Below are 14,948 nucleotides of genomic sequence, written 5' to 3' on the forward strand. Positions count from 1 at the left end.
GCTTTACAAATTCCACCAAATTCTATGCCGAAAGATCCAGTTCATCTAGGCAGATCCGAAGTCCATACTCAACCCTCCACTAGCTCTAATAGTACTCAAAATCCGTCCAAGCCTCATCCGAACGTCCAGGATGCACGTCCCATACGTGGTACTCGTAGACCCCTCGCTGCCGTGTCCTTAAAGGCAGTCGAAACTAAGAAGGCTATCTTTGTCTCTCGGCTTCGTCCTGATACCACTGAAGATGAAGTTAGGGGAGATCTATGTGATATGTTCCAGGTCTCTTCCGACAATTTCATAATTTCCAAGTTCAATTTTAATTGTAAGCGAAAAGTTGCTTCTTTTAAAATTATTCTTCCGGAATCTTTCTTACTTCGAGCATTAGGTCCTGGATTGTGGCCAGTTGACACCGTAGTCCATGAGTTTGCTCGTAAGGAACTATCCTCTAATAAAATTTCTTCGGTTCCAAAAAACTAGATTTCATTTTGCACTATCAAAATGTTCGTGGCCTTCTCAGCAAGCTAACTAGTTTGCATGCAAACAGTGCTGCTTTTGACTCGAGCATTATTGCCTTCACAGAAACTTGGCTTAATTCTACCGTAACCGATAGTGAAATAATGTCCAATAAATATTTCATTTATAGGCGTGACCGCCCCTCTCGTCGAGGTGGTGGTGTCCTAATTGCCGCAAAATCCGACTTATCGTCCCAAGCGTTGTCCATTGCTGACACGGCCGATATTGAGTTTATTGCTGTAAAAATATGCCTGCAAAGCTCCAACCTCTTTGTAACTTGGTCGTATATTCCTCCATGTTCCCAAGCTTCTACATATTTGCAGCACCTCGCCGCTATTAGGAACATTTCTTCATCCGCTGATGCTTCAGATCACCTTATTATTTTGGGTGACTTCAATATTCCTCAACTATCCTGGCTGCCATATGATGATCTTGCTGCACTAGTTCCCAGCGATCAGAATGATTTCCTAGATGGTCTTATCGACTTATCCCTTGGCCAAGTAAATTCTATACCCAATCAGAATGGGAGATTCCTAGACCTTATATTTGTATCTGACTTTAGCGATACCACTATAACGCGCTGTACTCCGCTGTCCAGTCCTGAAGACCCCGATCATACGACACTACAAATTAACATTAATAGTGTGGTTTAGTTCCCAAATACTTCTGAAAAACCGATTCGGACTCGATGCTTCCGGAAAGTCGATTACTCGCTACTGTCGGCTTCCTTGACCCAAGTGGACTGGTCTATACTCCAAAACTTTCTCTTGAAAAATCGGTATCAAGCTTTTTCAATATTATGTATTCCTTATTTGATAAACTTGTTCCTTCCATTATTTAAAAAACCTCTACCAGCCCACCGTGGTCATCGAAACACTTGGCTCACCTAAAAAATTTAAAGACGAAACTGTATAAAAAGTTCGCGAAAACAGGGCTCCAATCTGATTTTTGCAAATACAGTGTAGCCAAATCCAATTATTTCCTGCATAATTCCGAATGCTATAATAGCTACCTGTTACGCTGCAAATATGAATTCCGCAGTAATCCCAAGCTATTTTACTCTTTTGTTAACTCAAAGCGTTAGTCCAAAATGTTACCACCTTCTCTTCATTTGAACAACATATCAGCGTCAAATGACCAGGGAATCAGTAACCTGTTCGCGGACTTTTTCCAGTCCACATATTCGCCTTATTCAAATCACCCAAATTCCGATTTCAGCTATTCCTATCAGCTTGCCCACACGGACTCCATATATTGTCCTGTAATTGAGGAACGTGATGTCAGTCGCAGCCTATCCTCGATAAAGCTGTCTTATTCTCCAGGTCCCGATATGGTGCCGAGCTCCGTACTGAAATATTGCGCAGATCCACTTTCTGTTCCATTAACCATGATTTTCCAAAAATCTATCCTTCTCTGCACCTTTCCGGCTGTTTGGAAGGAGTCCTTTATTATTCCACTTCATAAGGCTCAGATGACACATTCAATTTTTAGCGTCAATTTATTGTGACAATTTTTCATTTGTGTGACTTTAAAAAAGTGCAAGCGTGTAAGGATTAATATGATATCGCGCCTTTATTATTGGTGTTAGTGGTAGAGCAGCTAAAAATATTTGATTCTTTCTCGCGCTCGTTTAAAGTCCCATTAAAGAAAGATTGCTACAATAAATTGACGTTAAAAATTGAATGTGTCATCTGAGCCTAAGAAGGGCAGCAAGTCTGATATTATGAACTATCGTGGGATAGCCAAACTAAGTGCTATTCCTTAGCTATTCGAAAAACTCATATGCGATCAATTACAGCATCAGTGTCGCTCCTTATTATCTCCGAATCAACATGGTTTCACAAAATGTCGTTCAACTACAACTAACCTGCTGGAATTTACGACCTACATTAATAAAGGCTTCCTATCCTCCAATCAAACTGATGTCATTTTCACTGATTTTAGCAAAGCGTTTGATTCAGTGTGCCATGAGCTTCTTATCCACAAGCTGCGCCTTCTTGGTTTCCCACTAACTCTTCTTATGTGGATTCAGTCATACCTTACAGGCCGTTCCCAAAAGATACAATTTAATAATGTACTTTCAAAAATTGTATCTGTAAGCTCCGGAGTACCTCAAGGTAGCCATCTTGGTCCTTTGCTATTTGGTCTATTTATTAATGATCTTCCTCAAATTATCGTGGCCTCCAAAGTTCTTACGTATGCGGATGATGTCAAGTTGTGTATGCACATGACATCGCCTGGTTCCCACATGCAGCTCCAGCTTGACTTAAATAACCTTCAATCCCGGTGCCAAGTCAATAAGCTACTGCTTAATCCAGATAAATGTAAATTCATGACATTTTTTCGTTCCAATCCAGCTGTGCGTACATACTCCATTGGCCAATCCGCGCTAGAACGCATTGAAACCGTCCTAGATCTTGGAGTCCTATTTGACCATAAGATATGCTTAAATCGCCATGTCAGCACTATCTCCAATAAAGCTAAGGCCTTATTAGCTTTCATCAAACGCTGGTCCAAGGAATTAGATGATCCGTATATCACAAAGCTCCTGTATGTTCGTCCAACGCTGGAATACTGCTCATGCGTATGGTCTCCACAGTATGAGCACTATCAAGACATGATTGAGTCCGTTCAGAAGCAGTTTCTCCTATTTGCCTTACGTGGTTTGAACTGGGACTCTGGAAGCCGACTACCTTCCTACAGAGACAGGCTGCACTTTGAATCTGCCAACTTTAAAGCAACGTCGAATATGTACTGGCGTGATCTTCCTTCACAAGCTCCTTACTGGCGGTGTGGACTCACTTCATCTGATAACGTCCATAAATTGGAACGTTCCTTTTAAACCAACTAGTCGATTTCGGCCATTAGCACTGGAAATTGCCAGGTCCAACTACTCCCGTTTTTACCCATTCCGAGTTTTATGCGACAACTATAATGAATTGTATTACTTATTATCCTATGAGTGTTCCTACGATGTAAATTCAACCAGAGTCACTGCGTTCCTGCCATCCGCAAATAATCAATCATATTGAAAATTTCTTGTATATTTTTAAGTCCAATGAGCTGTTCAAAGCTTTATATATTAAACTAGCTATACACGGAGCGACTTCGTTCGCTTAAAATTAGGTTGGAGTTAGGAAATTAGGTTATCAGAACTTTCTTATTTTTTATTTGCGCGTTTTTTAAAACGTTTGTGTAAACAATCTTTGTGGAAGATCTTTCAAGATCAAAGCAGAGCTTTATAATAAACTAGCTATACCCGGAGCGACTTCGTTCGCTCAAAATTAATTTGAGTTAGGAAATTAGGTTGTCAAGACTTTCTTATATCTTATTGGCGCGTTTGATGAAAACCTTTGCGTAAATAACCTTTCTAGAAGATTCTTCCAGAGAGAAAATCCGAAGGCTACTGGTAGAGCTATATAATAAATGAATGCGATCTAAGTAAAAGTAGTGAATTTTTATACCTTCTATCAGTTACAATGTTATTAATGCAATTTTAGTTTGCGCACAAATGTACACTTGTTTGTAAATTGGAATTTGATATTTTTAAATTTATTGTTTTGAATGAAACGAAAACATTTGTACACACACGAAAAGATTGACATCCCATACAAAAGTAGCGAAGTAACTTATTATTTTCCGATTCCACATTTGATTGATAATTATTAATTTTAAACTCTTCGAATTTTGCATTAGCTGAAAGGAAATGAATAATTTGAATTGTATTTAAGCACATTATGTACTTTCAAGTAGAAACATAAACACACATTGTGTGTATGTATTGCATTGTACAAATCAAAACATTTCCTAATATGCATATGTACATACGTATTTGATGAAAAGTTCGAATCTTAAGATTAATAGTTAACTTGACAACATTTTGGCTTTGTTTACAGAATTTTTAGTAATTTTTTATCTTCTTCTATGGTGGAAATTAAATAAGGCTCTTACTTCTGCTACAAATAAAAAATATTTTTTTGAAAAATAATACTTAAGCTTTGATCCACAGGACTGACTATTGATCGAAAATCATATTGATCGGAACAGCAGTTTAAGTTTTTAAAATCCGAAACCAATTTTAACTTAAATTTCCCCTTTCCCATCCCCCTCCACCGACCCCTACCGCACAGCACTACCCTCTCCACGACAGTTTTCTTGGCAGTTGCTCTCTCGGCCGTCGCTCTCTTGCCTTCCGCTCTCTTGCCTTCCGCTCTCTTGCCTTCCGCTCTCTGGGTTTCGCTCTCTCGGCAAAATGCAACAAAATGCAACGCAATAACTTAGAAAATCTATAAAAATTCTTTAAAAATACTTTAAAAAATATTAAAAAATTGAAAAAATAAATTGAAGCATTTCGGCCATTGAATAACTATTGACCCAAAAATCATCTTGATCGGAGAAGCGGCTTAGATTTTTTAAATCGAAAAGTTAATTTTAAATGTTGCCCCCAAATTATGGGGGATATCGAAATTTCTTTTAGATTTCTAGTTAGGCCTTTTCAAGACCTAAAAATCTGCAAAACCCAAATTTCGAAATTCTAACCATTTTAGAAGTTAAGCTTAAATAAATCTAATGATTTTTTGCTCTAAATATGGATATTGGAGCTGTTTGGGGCCACTGGGGGGACATGTCGGACCTTAGTGGGCGCCGACGCCCCCAATGGAATACTTTGAAAAAGTTTGTCTGCTCTAGGTCTTACGGTTTGGGCTGTGGTCGTATCCCCTTAAAAATCGGTCATTTTCATTCATTTTATAATCTTTAGAGATAAATGTCATCCAAGTAAAAGTGGTAAACTTGTATATTTATATATTTTTTATCAGCTACAATGTTATCAATGCAATTTTAATTTGCGCACAAATATGTATACTTGTTTGTAAATTGTAATTTGTTGTTTTAAAATTTGTGGTTTTGAATGAAACGAAAACATTTGTATACGCAAAAGTAGCGAAGTAACTTATTATTTTCCGATTCCACATTTGATTGATAATTATTAAAATTAAACTCGTCAAATTTTGCATTGGCTGAAAGGAAATGAATAATTTTATTTGTATTTAAGCACATAATCGACTTTCAAGTAGAAACATAAACACACATTGAGTGAATGTATTGTATTGTACATGTATTGTACAAATCAAAACATATCCAAATATACGTATTTGGGCTAAAGTTCGAATCTTAAGATATTTAACTTGGAAACATTTTGGCTTTGTTTACAGAATTTGTAGTAATTTTTTATCTTCTTCCATGGTGGAAATTAAATAAAGCTCTTACTTCTGCTACAAAATGAAAAATATTTTTTTGAAAAATAAAACCTAAGCATTTGATCTACAGGACTGACTATTGATCGAAAATCATATTGATCGGAACAGCAGTTAAAGTTTTTAAAATTCAAAACAAATTTTAACTAAAGGCCTATTTACACTGGGGTGGAGTTATGGAGTTATGGGGTTATTGACATAACCCTGTTTTTTTACATAGGATGTGTATAGGCAACTAGATGTGGGCAAAAGTGGGGTACTTTTAGGGTCTTTGGTATTTCGGAGTATTTTTTTGTATATTTCGGTATATTTTGTATTTATTTCCTATCGTTGAAGGTCCATCCCTAGTCAAATGAACAACACAAACAACAAACACTAGATGTCATTACTCGATATTTGGAGTTAACGAAGTGGAAACACTTTTTTGGAGTAATCGGGTTATTGGCTCACTCGATAGGTTACCCCACACAGTGTGACTAGACTATTAAATTGCCTTTTTCCCCTCCCCCTCCCACACAGCACTACCCTCCCCCTCGTCAGTTTTCTTGGCTGGTGCTCTCTCGGCCGTCGCTCTCTTGGCATTCGCTCTCTGGGTTTCGCTCTCTCGGCGGGATCCCACAAAATGCAACGCAATAACTTAGAAAATCTAAATAAATTCGTTAAAAATACTTAAAATAATGTAAAAAACTTGAAAAATAAAACTTAAGCATTCGGGCCATAGAATAACTATTGACCTAAAAATCATATTGATCGAAGCAGCGATTTAGATTTTTAAAATAGAAAAGTTAATTTTAAATGTAGCCCCCAAATTATGGGGGATATCGAAATTTCTTTTAGATTTCTAATTAGGACCTTTCAAGACCTGAAATTCTGCAAAATCAAAATTTCGAAATTGCAACCATTTTAGAAGTTAAGCTTAAGTACATCTAATGATTTTTTGCTCAAAATATGGATGTTGGAGCTGTTTGGGGCCACTGGGGGGACATGTCGGACCTTAGTGGGTGGCTACGCCCCCAATGGAATACTGTGAAAAAATTTGTCTGCTCTAGCTCTTACGGTTTGGGCTGTGGTTGTATCCCCTTAAAAATCGGTCTTTCATTTTATAATATTTAGAGATATACAAAAATCCTTTTCTAATAATCCACACCCCTACAGCACAGGATTAATCTTTAATCTTTACGACAAAGATTAAATCTGAAAAAGGGTGTACACTGTCACCTAACATCCGTTATATGTTCCTAGTTCCTTGCCATTTAAATCCTCAAGTAAATGGAGTGAGTTTCCTTATCTTTGTTTAACCCGGACCTTTATTCCTACCGGCGCAATCTTAGCATTAAAGTTTGCGGAGGTTTTGTTTTATCACTACGTCTTCTACCTGAAAAGATCGAGGCCTTGATCGGAGGTTATAGGAATGCTCATTCCTTTCATACGCTTTGTCTATATGCTTTTTTAGGTCTAAACGTATTGTAGAGACTTGGTCGTTTAGTCGTAAGGAGCTTCCATTAAGCAAATTTAGATTATTGAGTACTTTATAATATTTTCCATGACAAATCATATGCTGCCCTAAGACAACAAAGAATGGAGACTCAGCTATTGACTAGTGTATATGACGACGCAGGGAACAATTTATACTACTAAGATATCTATCCCATTCTCTCTGATCGGATCGGGTATATGCTCTCAATTGATAGATCTTTTAACTCTTTCTGCGGCATTGGACTGCGGCGAATAGGCTGCGGTGCAAGTGTGGGTAATGCCATGCTTAGAGAGAAAAGAAGAAAAGACATGACTTTTGAGAACCGTGAACCGTGAATTTCGATAGATGATCGAGTACTATAAAGATTCCCATATGACCTCTTTTCGTTCTTGGTAAAGGACCAATAAAGTCTATTGTTATGTACGCACCATTGATTTATATTTTAGTTATACCCATTGATGAATAAAACGATATGAATTTGGTTCGGTTCTTTTAATTGAATCCAAAAATAAATTGAACGATATCTTCTGTTTGAGCTCTGTTTATTGAATAATTAAATCTAAAAAAAATATAAATGTTCGAGCGCATTAGCGCAGCTAAAAACGACGGCGACGCCGGGTTATGTATATCAAATGCACAGAGAGAGAGAGAGCGTCTTATGCATAGTATGTGTGTGCACTCAGCCCATGGGAATATGCTGACACAAGCGATTCCCATAAGTTGGGTTCTGAGTGGCATTGATATTTTGGTTGCACAATTCTGGCATCGGTACAGTAAGTACTTCCTATAATGATACATGCATACTACATCTCCCTCCTTTTAAAAAATAACTGTTGTAGAGAATAACATTGATGGTCCGGAACTTGTTAGTATATTTGATTATTTTTGGAACTTGTTAGTATATTTTCGAACTCTGACCTAATTGTCATATTAAGATACGGTCACACATGTTAAGCTTCCAACATTCCAAGAAAATGCGTGGAAAAGACGAAGCGTAGGTACTTAAGACTATGAAGTTTATGAAGTTAATTTGTTATCGAAAACAGGAAATAAAACCTACAAACTCCGCTGGGAGAACCGAGAACCTTCTTGTTGGATTGTGGTTATATACGCAAATCTGCGTTTGGAATCAACATCTTTTATTTCGCTTCTGGTCCAATACGAGGGACTTATTGAACTGTACGCACGGGTTGTGACTGCGCGGGACAGAGTGTCAATAGCAATTTGGAGGAGCAAACGAGTCCACAAGAAGAGTGAGTTAATACGGAGCCAGCAAGTGCGCGACTGGTGGTTGGATTGCGCAACCGGATAGTGCGTGTATTGTCGTCTCACTCTTGCAAGTGGAACATTGCGGAGCGTCGAGACGAGCACGCGCCATCTATAAACTTGGTCTGGAGAGGTAAGTGCCGTTAGGTTGCTGATTGGGGGGCAAGGGTTGTCACTGGTAAGGTTATCTAGAGTTAGGCAGCAATGAGCGAGGCAAGCGCAACCGGCGGCACCCACGAGGAGAACGAGGAAAAAATTTAAAATTGAAATCGGCGCTCAGGAGCCACACCGGGACCTATACGACTTGCCGGAATTCGACGGCTCCCCGGAGCAGTGGCCGATATTTAACGAAGCCTTCCAGATGACGACAAAGGAATATGGATACTCTGACAGGCAGAACTTGTTGCGTCTTCAGAAGGCACTGAAGGGCAGATCCCGGGAAACCGTCGAGGGTCTTCTAATATACAGTTCGAATGTTGGAAACATATTAGGAACACTAAAGCAGAATTTCGGAAGGCCCGAGAAACTTGTAAAGAACCAGAACTGTCGAGTTAGAGAGCTTCCAAATATTCGTGAGGGGAAATTAAATCAGTTAGTCGATTTCAGCAACAATTAAAAAACCCTACCCTAATGGAAGAACTAGTCCTGAAGCTGCCGGTCCAGCAGAGATAAGAGTGGGCACGCTACTCAAAGCAGTTGGAAGACAGAAAGTCGATCAGACACCTGAGCCACCGGCTACAGAATCTAGCTGAAGACGTCCAAGTCGCCAAGCTGGCCGATGACCAGGACACGTCCAAGCCAAGGAGAGAAAACAGATTCTTCCACACCAGCGAGATTAAAGGAATGGAGTGTCCAGCCTGCAAAGAGAACCATGAAATAGACGTATGTGACCTATTCAGTCAGATGGAGCTTCCTCAAAGATGGCAACTGGCCAGGACGGGCGACTCTGCTTTAACTGCCTGAGGCCAGGGCACCGGAGCTCAACCTGCAGGACTCCTCACCAATGCGACCTGAATGGACAAATTGCTCCACGACGGTGTCAGAACTCCAGACAATGAGGCCAGGATCAATGATCCGCAATTTACGGGTGCGGCAGCCCACATCGCTAATCCTTAGATTTTGTTCAAGATAATTCCCGTCCGTCTTTACTCAAAGGGGAGGGAAGTAAGTTGCCATGGCTTCCTAGACGAAGGCTCGGCGGTAACGCTTATGAACGAGTCCGAAGCCAAGGCGTTGGAGTTGCAGGGACCAAAGGAGAATCTGACTCTACAATGGTTTGGAGAACAGAAGGCAACACAAGTATCGAGCCGTTTTAACATCGGAATATCTGCGGACAGGGAGCGAGTTATTTATAACCTGAACGGAGTACGAACCGTGAAGGATCTGCGGTTACATCATCTAAAGAACATCCCATTAAGTGGGTATGTAAACGCAGAGCCGGAGGTACTAATTGGCCTGGATAATGTAAACTTGATGGTTCCCCAGGAAACGGTACTGGCGGAAGCAGCCGGACGGGCCGTAACGAAAACCAAGCTAGGTTGGGTCGTGTTCGGAAAATGAATAAAGGAGCCCGACCCGAAAAACGGAACGCATCTCGCCGGTCACTGCCGGAATGATCAATTGGAGGTACAGGACTACATCACAAATTCCGAGTCAAGAAACTGAAAGATCTAGACACCTGCTATATAATATAACTCGGCGCGTAGGCGTAAGGTTCGAGACGGGATTGCTGTGGGCAGCAGATGATGTTGTCCTACCTCAAAGCAAAAACATGGCCCTTAAGAGACTGCTTTCCCTTGAACGAAAATTCAAGTCAGATCCAGAGTACTAGGAAAGATATAGCCGCCTAATGAAATCGTACGAGACTAAGGGCTACATCAAGGAAATGAATGCGGACGAGATGAAGGTGGCCGCCAAGAATAAATGGTACCTACCCCACTTCGGAGTCCAAAACTGCTACAAACCAGGCAAATTGAGGATCTTCTACGATGCGGCAGCAGAAACGGAAGGGGTGTCCTTGAACTCAGTGCTTATGAATGGACCAGACGAATGTCAGTCGTTGATTGAGGTCTTAATGAAGTTTAGACAGAAAAGGATCGGTGTGTGCGCCGATATAGCTGAAATGTTTCACCAAGTCATGATACGCGAAGAAGACAGGCCTGCCCAACGAATTCTTTGGAGAAAATCTCTGTCCGACGATATCAAAGTATACGAAATGCAGGTAATGACATTTGGAGCCAGATGTTCGCCAGCCACAGCCCAGTACGTTAAGAACCGAAATGCACTTGAATACGAGCGGGTCTTTCCAGCAGCTGTTAACGCCATAATTAAGAACCATTATGTAGACGACTTAGTGTACTGCTTCGCATCTGAGGATGAAGCAGTGAGGATCAGTAGAGAGATAGTCGAAATCTTCGAGCTAAAGAGGTTCGTCTCCAACTCCAGCATTTTTAATAAAGTATTTGCAGAAGGTGTGTGTGATTCTGTGCGCCTCGACAAAAGAGATTTTTCTTACTACCAAAAGGTATTAAGATTGACTTGGCGCACGAACAGCGATGAGTTTGGGTTTTCATTATCGTTCCAAAAAATTGATAGAAGACTATTTGCAGAATCCAAAACACCCACGAAGAGAGAAGTACTTCGAGTCGCAATGTCAATCTTCGATCCGTTCGGATTTCTATCCGAATACTCCCTGATGGCCAAGCTACTTCTCCAATCGATTTGGCAAAAGAAAACGGAGTGGTACCAACCTATAGGAGACGATGATCTAGAGCAATGGAATCGATGGCTAAGTCGCCTGACCGAGGTCAGCCAAATCAGCGTACCACGGTGTTACGGAGTGGATTTCGTCTACGCCTCGGTCGAGTTGCACATATTCTGTGACGCGAGCGAGCTTGCCTTGCAGCGGTCGGCTACTGGTGCATACCCACAGAATTCGGATGGACCAGTGCGTTTATAATGGGAAAGACGAAGTGCGCCCCGATGAAACTCTCCACGGTGCCCAGGCTCGAGCTGCAGGCGGCCGTGTTAGGATTTCGATTAAGAATTACCGTTTTGCAAGGCCACGACGTTCAGCCGACACGCGTCTGCATGTGGTCAGACTCGAAAACCGTACTAGCATGGATAAGATCTGATCATAGGAGATACAAACCACATGTTGCACACCGAGTCGACGAGATTCTGGAAACGACCTCAATCGACGAATGGAATTGGATACCGACCACAAAGAATCCCGCAGATTTCGGGACCAAAATTAGAAAAACAACGAGGGAATCGTCCTGGCTTAAGGGTCCGAGGTTTCTCTAAGAGAACACCTGGGAATCACAATATGGGGACCCGATCATAAGCACAACAGAGCTGGAACTGCGACCCAAATTTATTTTTTCTGTCAGCGAGGAAGTTCCAGCCGATACCGTCAATGTTGAGATGAAGAATTTGTTGGAAAGGTTTTCCTCATTCACAAGATTAGTACGAGTCGTGGCGTGGGTTTACCATCTGTGCAGTCAAAAAACCATTAGGAAACCCTTCCTGGAGGTCGCGGAAATCAATAAGGCTAAGACAATAATTTTCCACCAAATTCAGGACCTGGACTAGCATGATGTACGTCAATCCCTGATACGTGGCGACATAATCGGGAAGAGCAGTCAACTGTGGAAGCTTTCGCCAATGCTGGACCAAGAGGGAGTGATACGCATGAACGGCCGCATTAACAATGCCATTGCCGTCGAAGAGGGAACTAGACGCCCGATCCTGTTACCTAAGAAAAACTACGTAACCCAGCTAATTGTCGACCAATATCACGAGAAATGGAACCACCAGAACGAAAACACTATCATGGCCGAGTTACGCCGAAAGTATTACATACCGCACTGCCGGCGGGCAGTTCGTAGGGCCGCAAGAGATTGTAAGATATATCAGATACAAAGAATTTCCGCAAAGAATCCCCAAATGGGGCAACTTTTACGTGATAGACGTGATAACCCCCGTTTGTGCGCCCCTTCTCTTATGACCCATCAGACCCCTAATCACTTCATTTTAGGTACTGCCAACTCTACCCAGACACCACATCCGCAGGAGGTGGCCTATCAGTCCAGAAGGAAGGATTGGCGCATCGTCCAGCAACACGCACACTCGTTTTGGCGCAACTGGCTAAACGAATATCTCCCAGACCTCTGCCGGCGGACGAAATGGTATATGCCCGTATCACCACTCAAGGTAGGAGACGTCGTCGTCGTCTGCGACGGAACCGTTCATCGTTCGCAGTGGAAGAAGGGAAGAATCACAGCCATTATACGAGGAAGTAACGGCCAGGTCCGCTCGGCTACGGTACACACCAGCTCAAGATACTTCCAGCTTGCATGCTGGCCAGACTAAACGTTGGTGAATCTAAGGAGGATTAGAATCACGGTGGTGGGGATGTTGTAGAGAATAACCTTGATGTTCGGAACTTGTTAGTATATTTGATTAGTTTTGGAACTTGTTAGTATATTTTCGAACTCTGACCTAATTGTCATATTAAGATACGGTCACACATGTTAAGCTTCCAACATTCCAAGAAAATGCGTGGAAAAGACGAAGTGTAGGTACTTAAGACTATGAAGCTTATGACGTTAATTTGTTATCGAAAACAGGAAATAAAACCTACAAACTCCACTGGGAGACGAGAACCGAGAACCTTCTTGTTGTATTGTGGTTATATACGCAAATCCGCCTTTGGAATCAACAATAACGTAATTTAATGAAGTTATTTTCCAATGAATATTTTTTTTAATGTAGGGGAGTGTAGGTTAATTTGACGAGTAGGGTAATGTGACGAACTCGTCGAATCTCATATATGACGTCACGACAAAAAATCCAAATAAATGTAGTGGTCTCCCCTTATCGTGTCGACAATGTATTTACAGTAATATTAATAAGAAGTCCCGTAATTTATTCGTGAGGTAATTTTCGCTAAAAATGTGGTGCGCAAACTAGCAAACCTATTCAATTAACTTGTGTTTCAGCAGTGCCAGAGCAAAGATGAGCGGAAATTAAAATCAGGCAAATATATGCACGTATACATGAGATCTTTATCAACAGTTTTTGGTACTTCGCGTTTTGTTTCTTTTGCGCCGTTTGAGAGTGACACCGTTTTTGCTCCAAGTCTACCTTGTAGGGTATCGTGACGAACTTTTTGTAGGGTATTGTGACGAACTTTTTTTATTCAAGAATTTCAATTGTTATCGTTGATTATTTGTAAAAAAATATAATAATACCAGATAACATTTACTGCTGCAGTTTTATTGTTGTTTTTATTAGTGACGTCAGTTTAATTTAATTTTTAAAAAATTGCACATTGATTTTTGTTTTTGTAAGTTAGGGTATTATCTTATTACTTCCTTCTTTTCCGTATCGAAAATAACTTTTCCGTAAATTATATATAACAAAATTTTGTTTGTTTGTGAAAAGGATGATTTACACCAGGCGCTGTGGGATTTGGCTATTTTTAAAAAAATATTGATTTTTGGAGAAGTTACATTAAAGAACAAATCGTTCGTCACATTACCCTACAACTTTTGAAAGTGCAAAAAAAGAAGGGTTCACGCCAAACACTGTGGGATTTGGCTGCATTGGAATTTCGAATTCAAATTTTACAGGGATATGCTCAGTAGATGTAAGCAACTTTTGAAAAATATTGATTTTTAGAAAAGTTACATTCAAAAAACGTATCGTTCGTCACCTTACCCTACACTCCCCTAATAAAATAAGATTATTTATAGTTATTAAAATTTTCTTCTAGAATTTATATATTTGAGAAATTCAAAAAAATTGTATTTTTATTATTTGAATTATTATATTATCATTATCTCCTATACCAATTTCTGTATATGGTCCTGTATATTCGTATTCTAATTTGTGACCTGTTTCATTCCACCAGTTTACAAAAAAAAAAAATCGATGAAAAATACCATGAAGGAAACCTTTGACACATACAATTTTTTTTTATGGAGCCAATTTTTTTAAGTGTAAAAACCTTTTTTGACACTTTTTTAATTTCTAACTCGAGTTGTGGTTAACCGATTTCAACCATAAAAGACTCATTTTACAGTTAATAAAACAAAAAAACAATTACAATCCACCTGCAAATTAATTTGATATGCATTTTTGAAGCTTGCGGCAACGGTGTTTTTTTGGCCGTTTAACTGTTAACTGACACAACAGGGCTCTAACAGGTCTGTAATACCCGTTTTTCCCAACGTAAAAAATCGATATAAAATCGAACTATTGATTGATTTTTTTGTTGATGGTCTTGTTAGTTGTATCTTTAAGTCTAAGTCATAAAAATAATTTCGGTTTTTAGGCGTGTATTTTTAACGAAGCCATTTATGCCAGCATTTTTGCATTTTTTCTAACTTTTTCATATTTGACGAAGTGCAGCTTCTAAACTAATGAATAGAAGT

At 40.0% G+C, this 14,948-nt stretch overlaps 1 protein-coding gene and 1 long non-coding RNA gene across 5 annotated transcripts in view; one reads left to right on the forward strand and one right to left on the reverse strand.

The window, feature by feature from the left end:
• The window catches only part of LOC138912471 (uncharacterized), a 243,488-nt gene that overhangs the window by 125,029 nt on the left and 103,511 nt on the right, over window positions 1–14,948 (forward strand). Inside the window, exon 3 of one of the 4 annotated variants that reach the window (XM_070213384.1) lies at window positions 6,102–6,159. The exons of the other annotated variants lie outside the window; for them this stretch is intronic. Coding sequence (XP_070069485.1) covers window positions 6,102–6,144 — 43 coding nt within the window. The 3' untranslated portion in view covers window positions 6,145–6,159. Of the gene's footprint in view, window positions 1–6,101; window positions 6,160–14,948 lie in introns of those variants that run through there. 4 annotated transcript variants of the gene reach the window in all.
• Window positions 1–14,948, reverse strand: part of LOC138912474 (uncharacterized) — a 199,026-nt gene that overhangs the window by 2,274 nt on the left and 181,804 nt on the right. The window lies entirely within an intron of this gene.

The sequence above is a fragment of the Drosophila takahashii genome, chromosome 2R, assembly GCF_030179915.1.
Source record: "Drosophila takahashii strain IR98-3 E-12201 chromosome 2R, DtakHiC1v2, whole genome shotgun sequence".
NCBI classification, from domain to species: domain Eukaryota; kingdom Metazoa; phylum Arthropoda; class Insecta; order Diptera; family Drosophilidae; genus Drosophila; species Drosophila takahashii.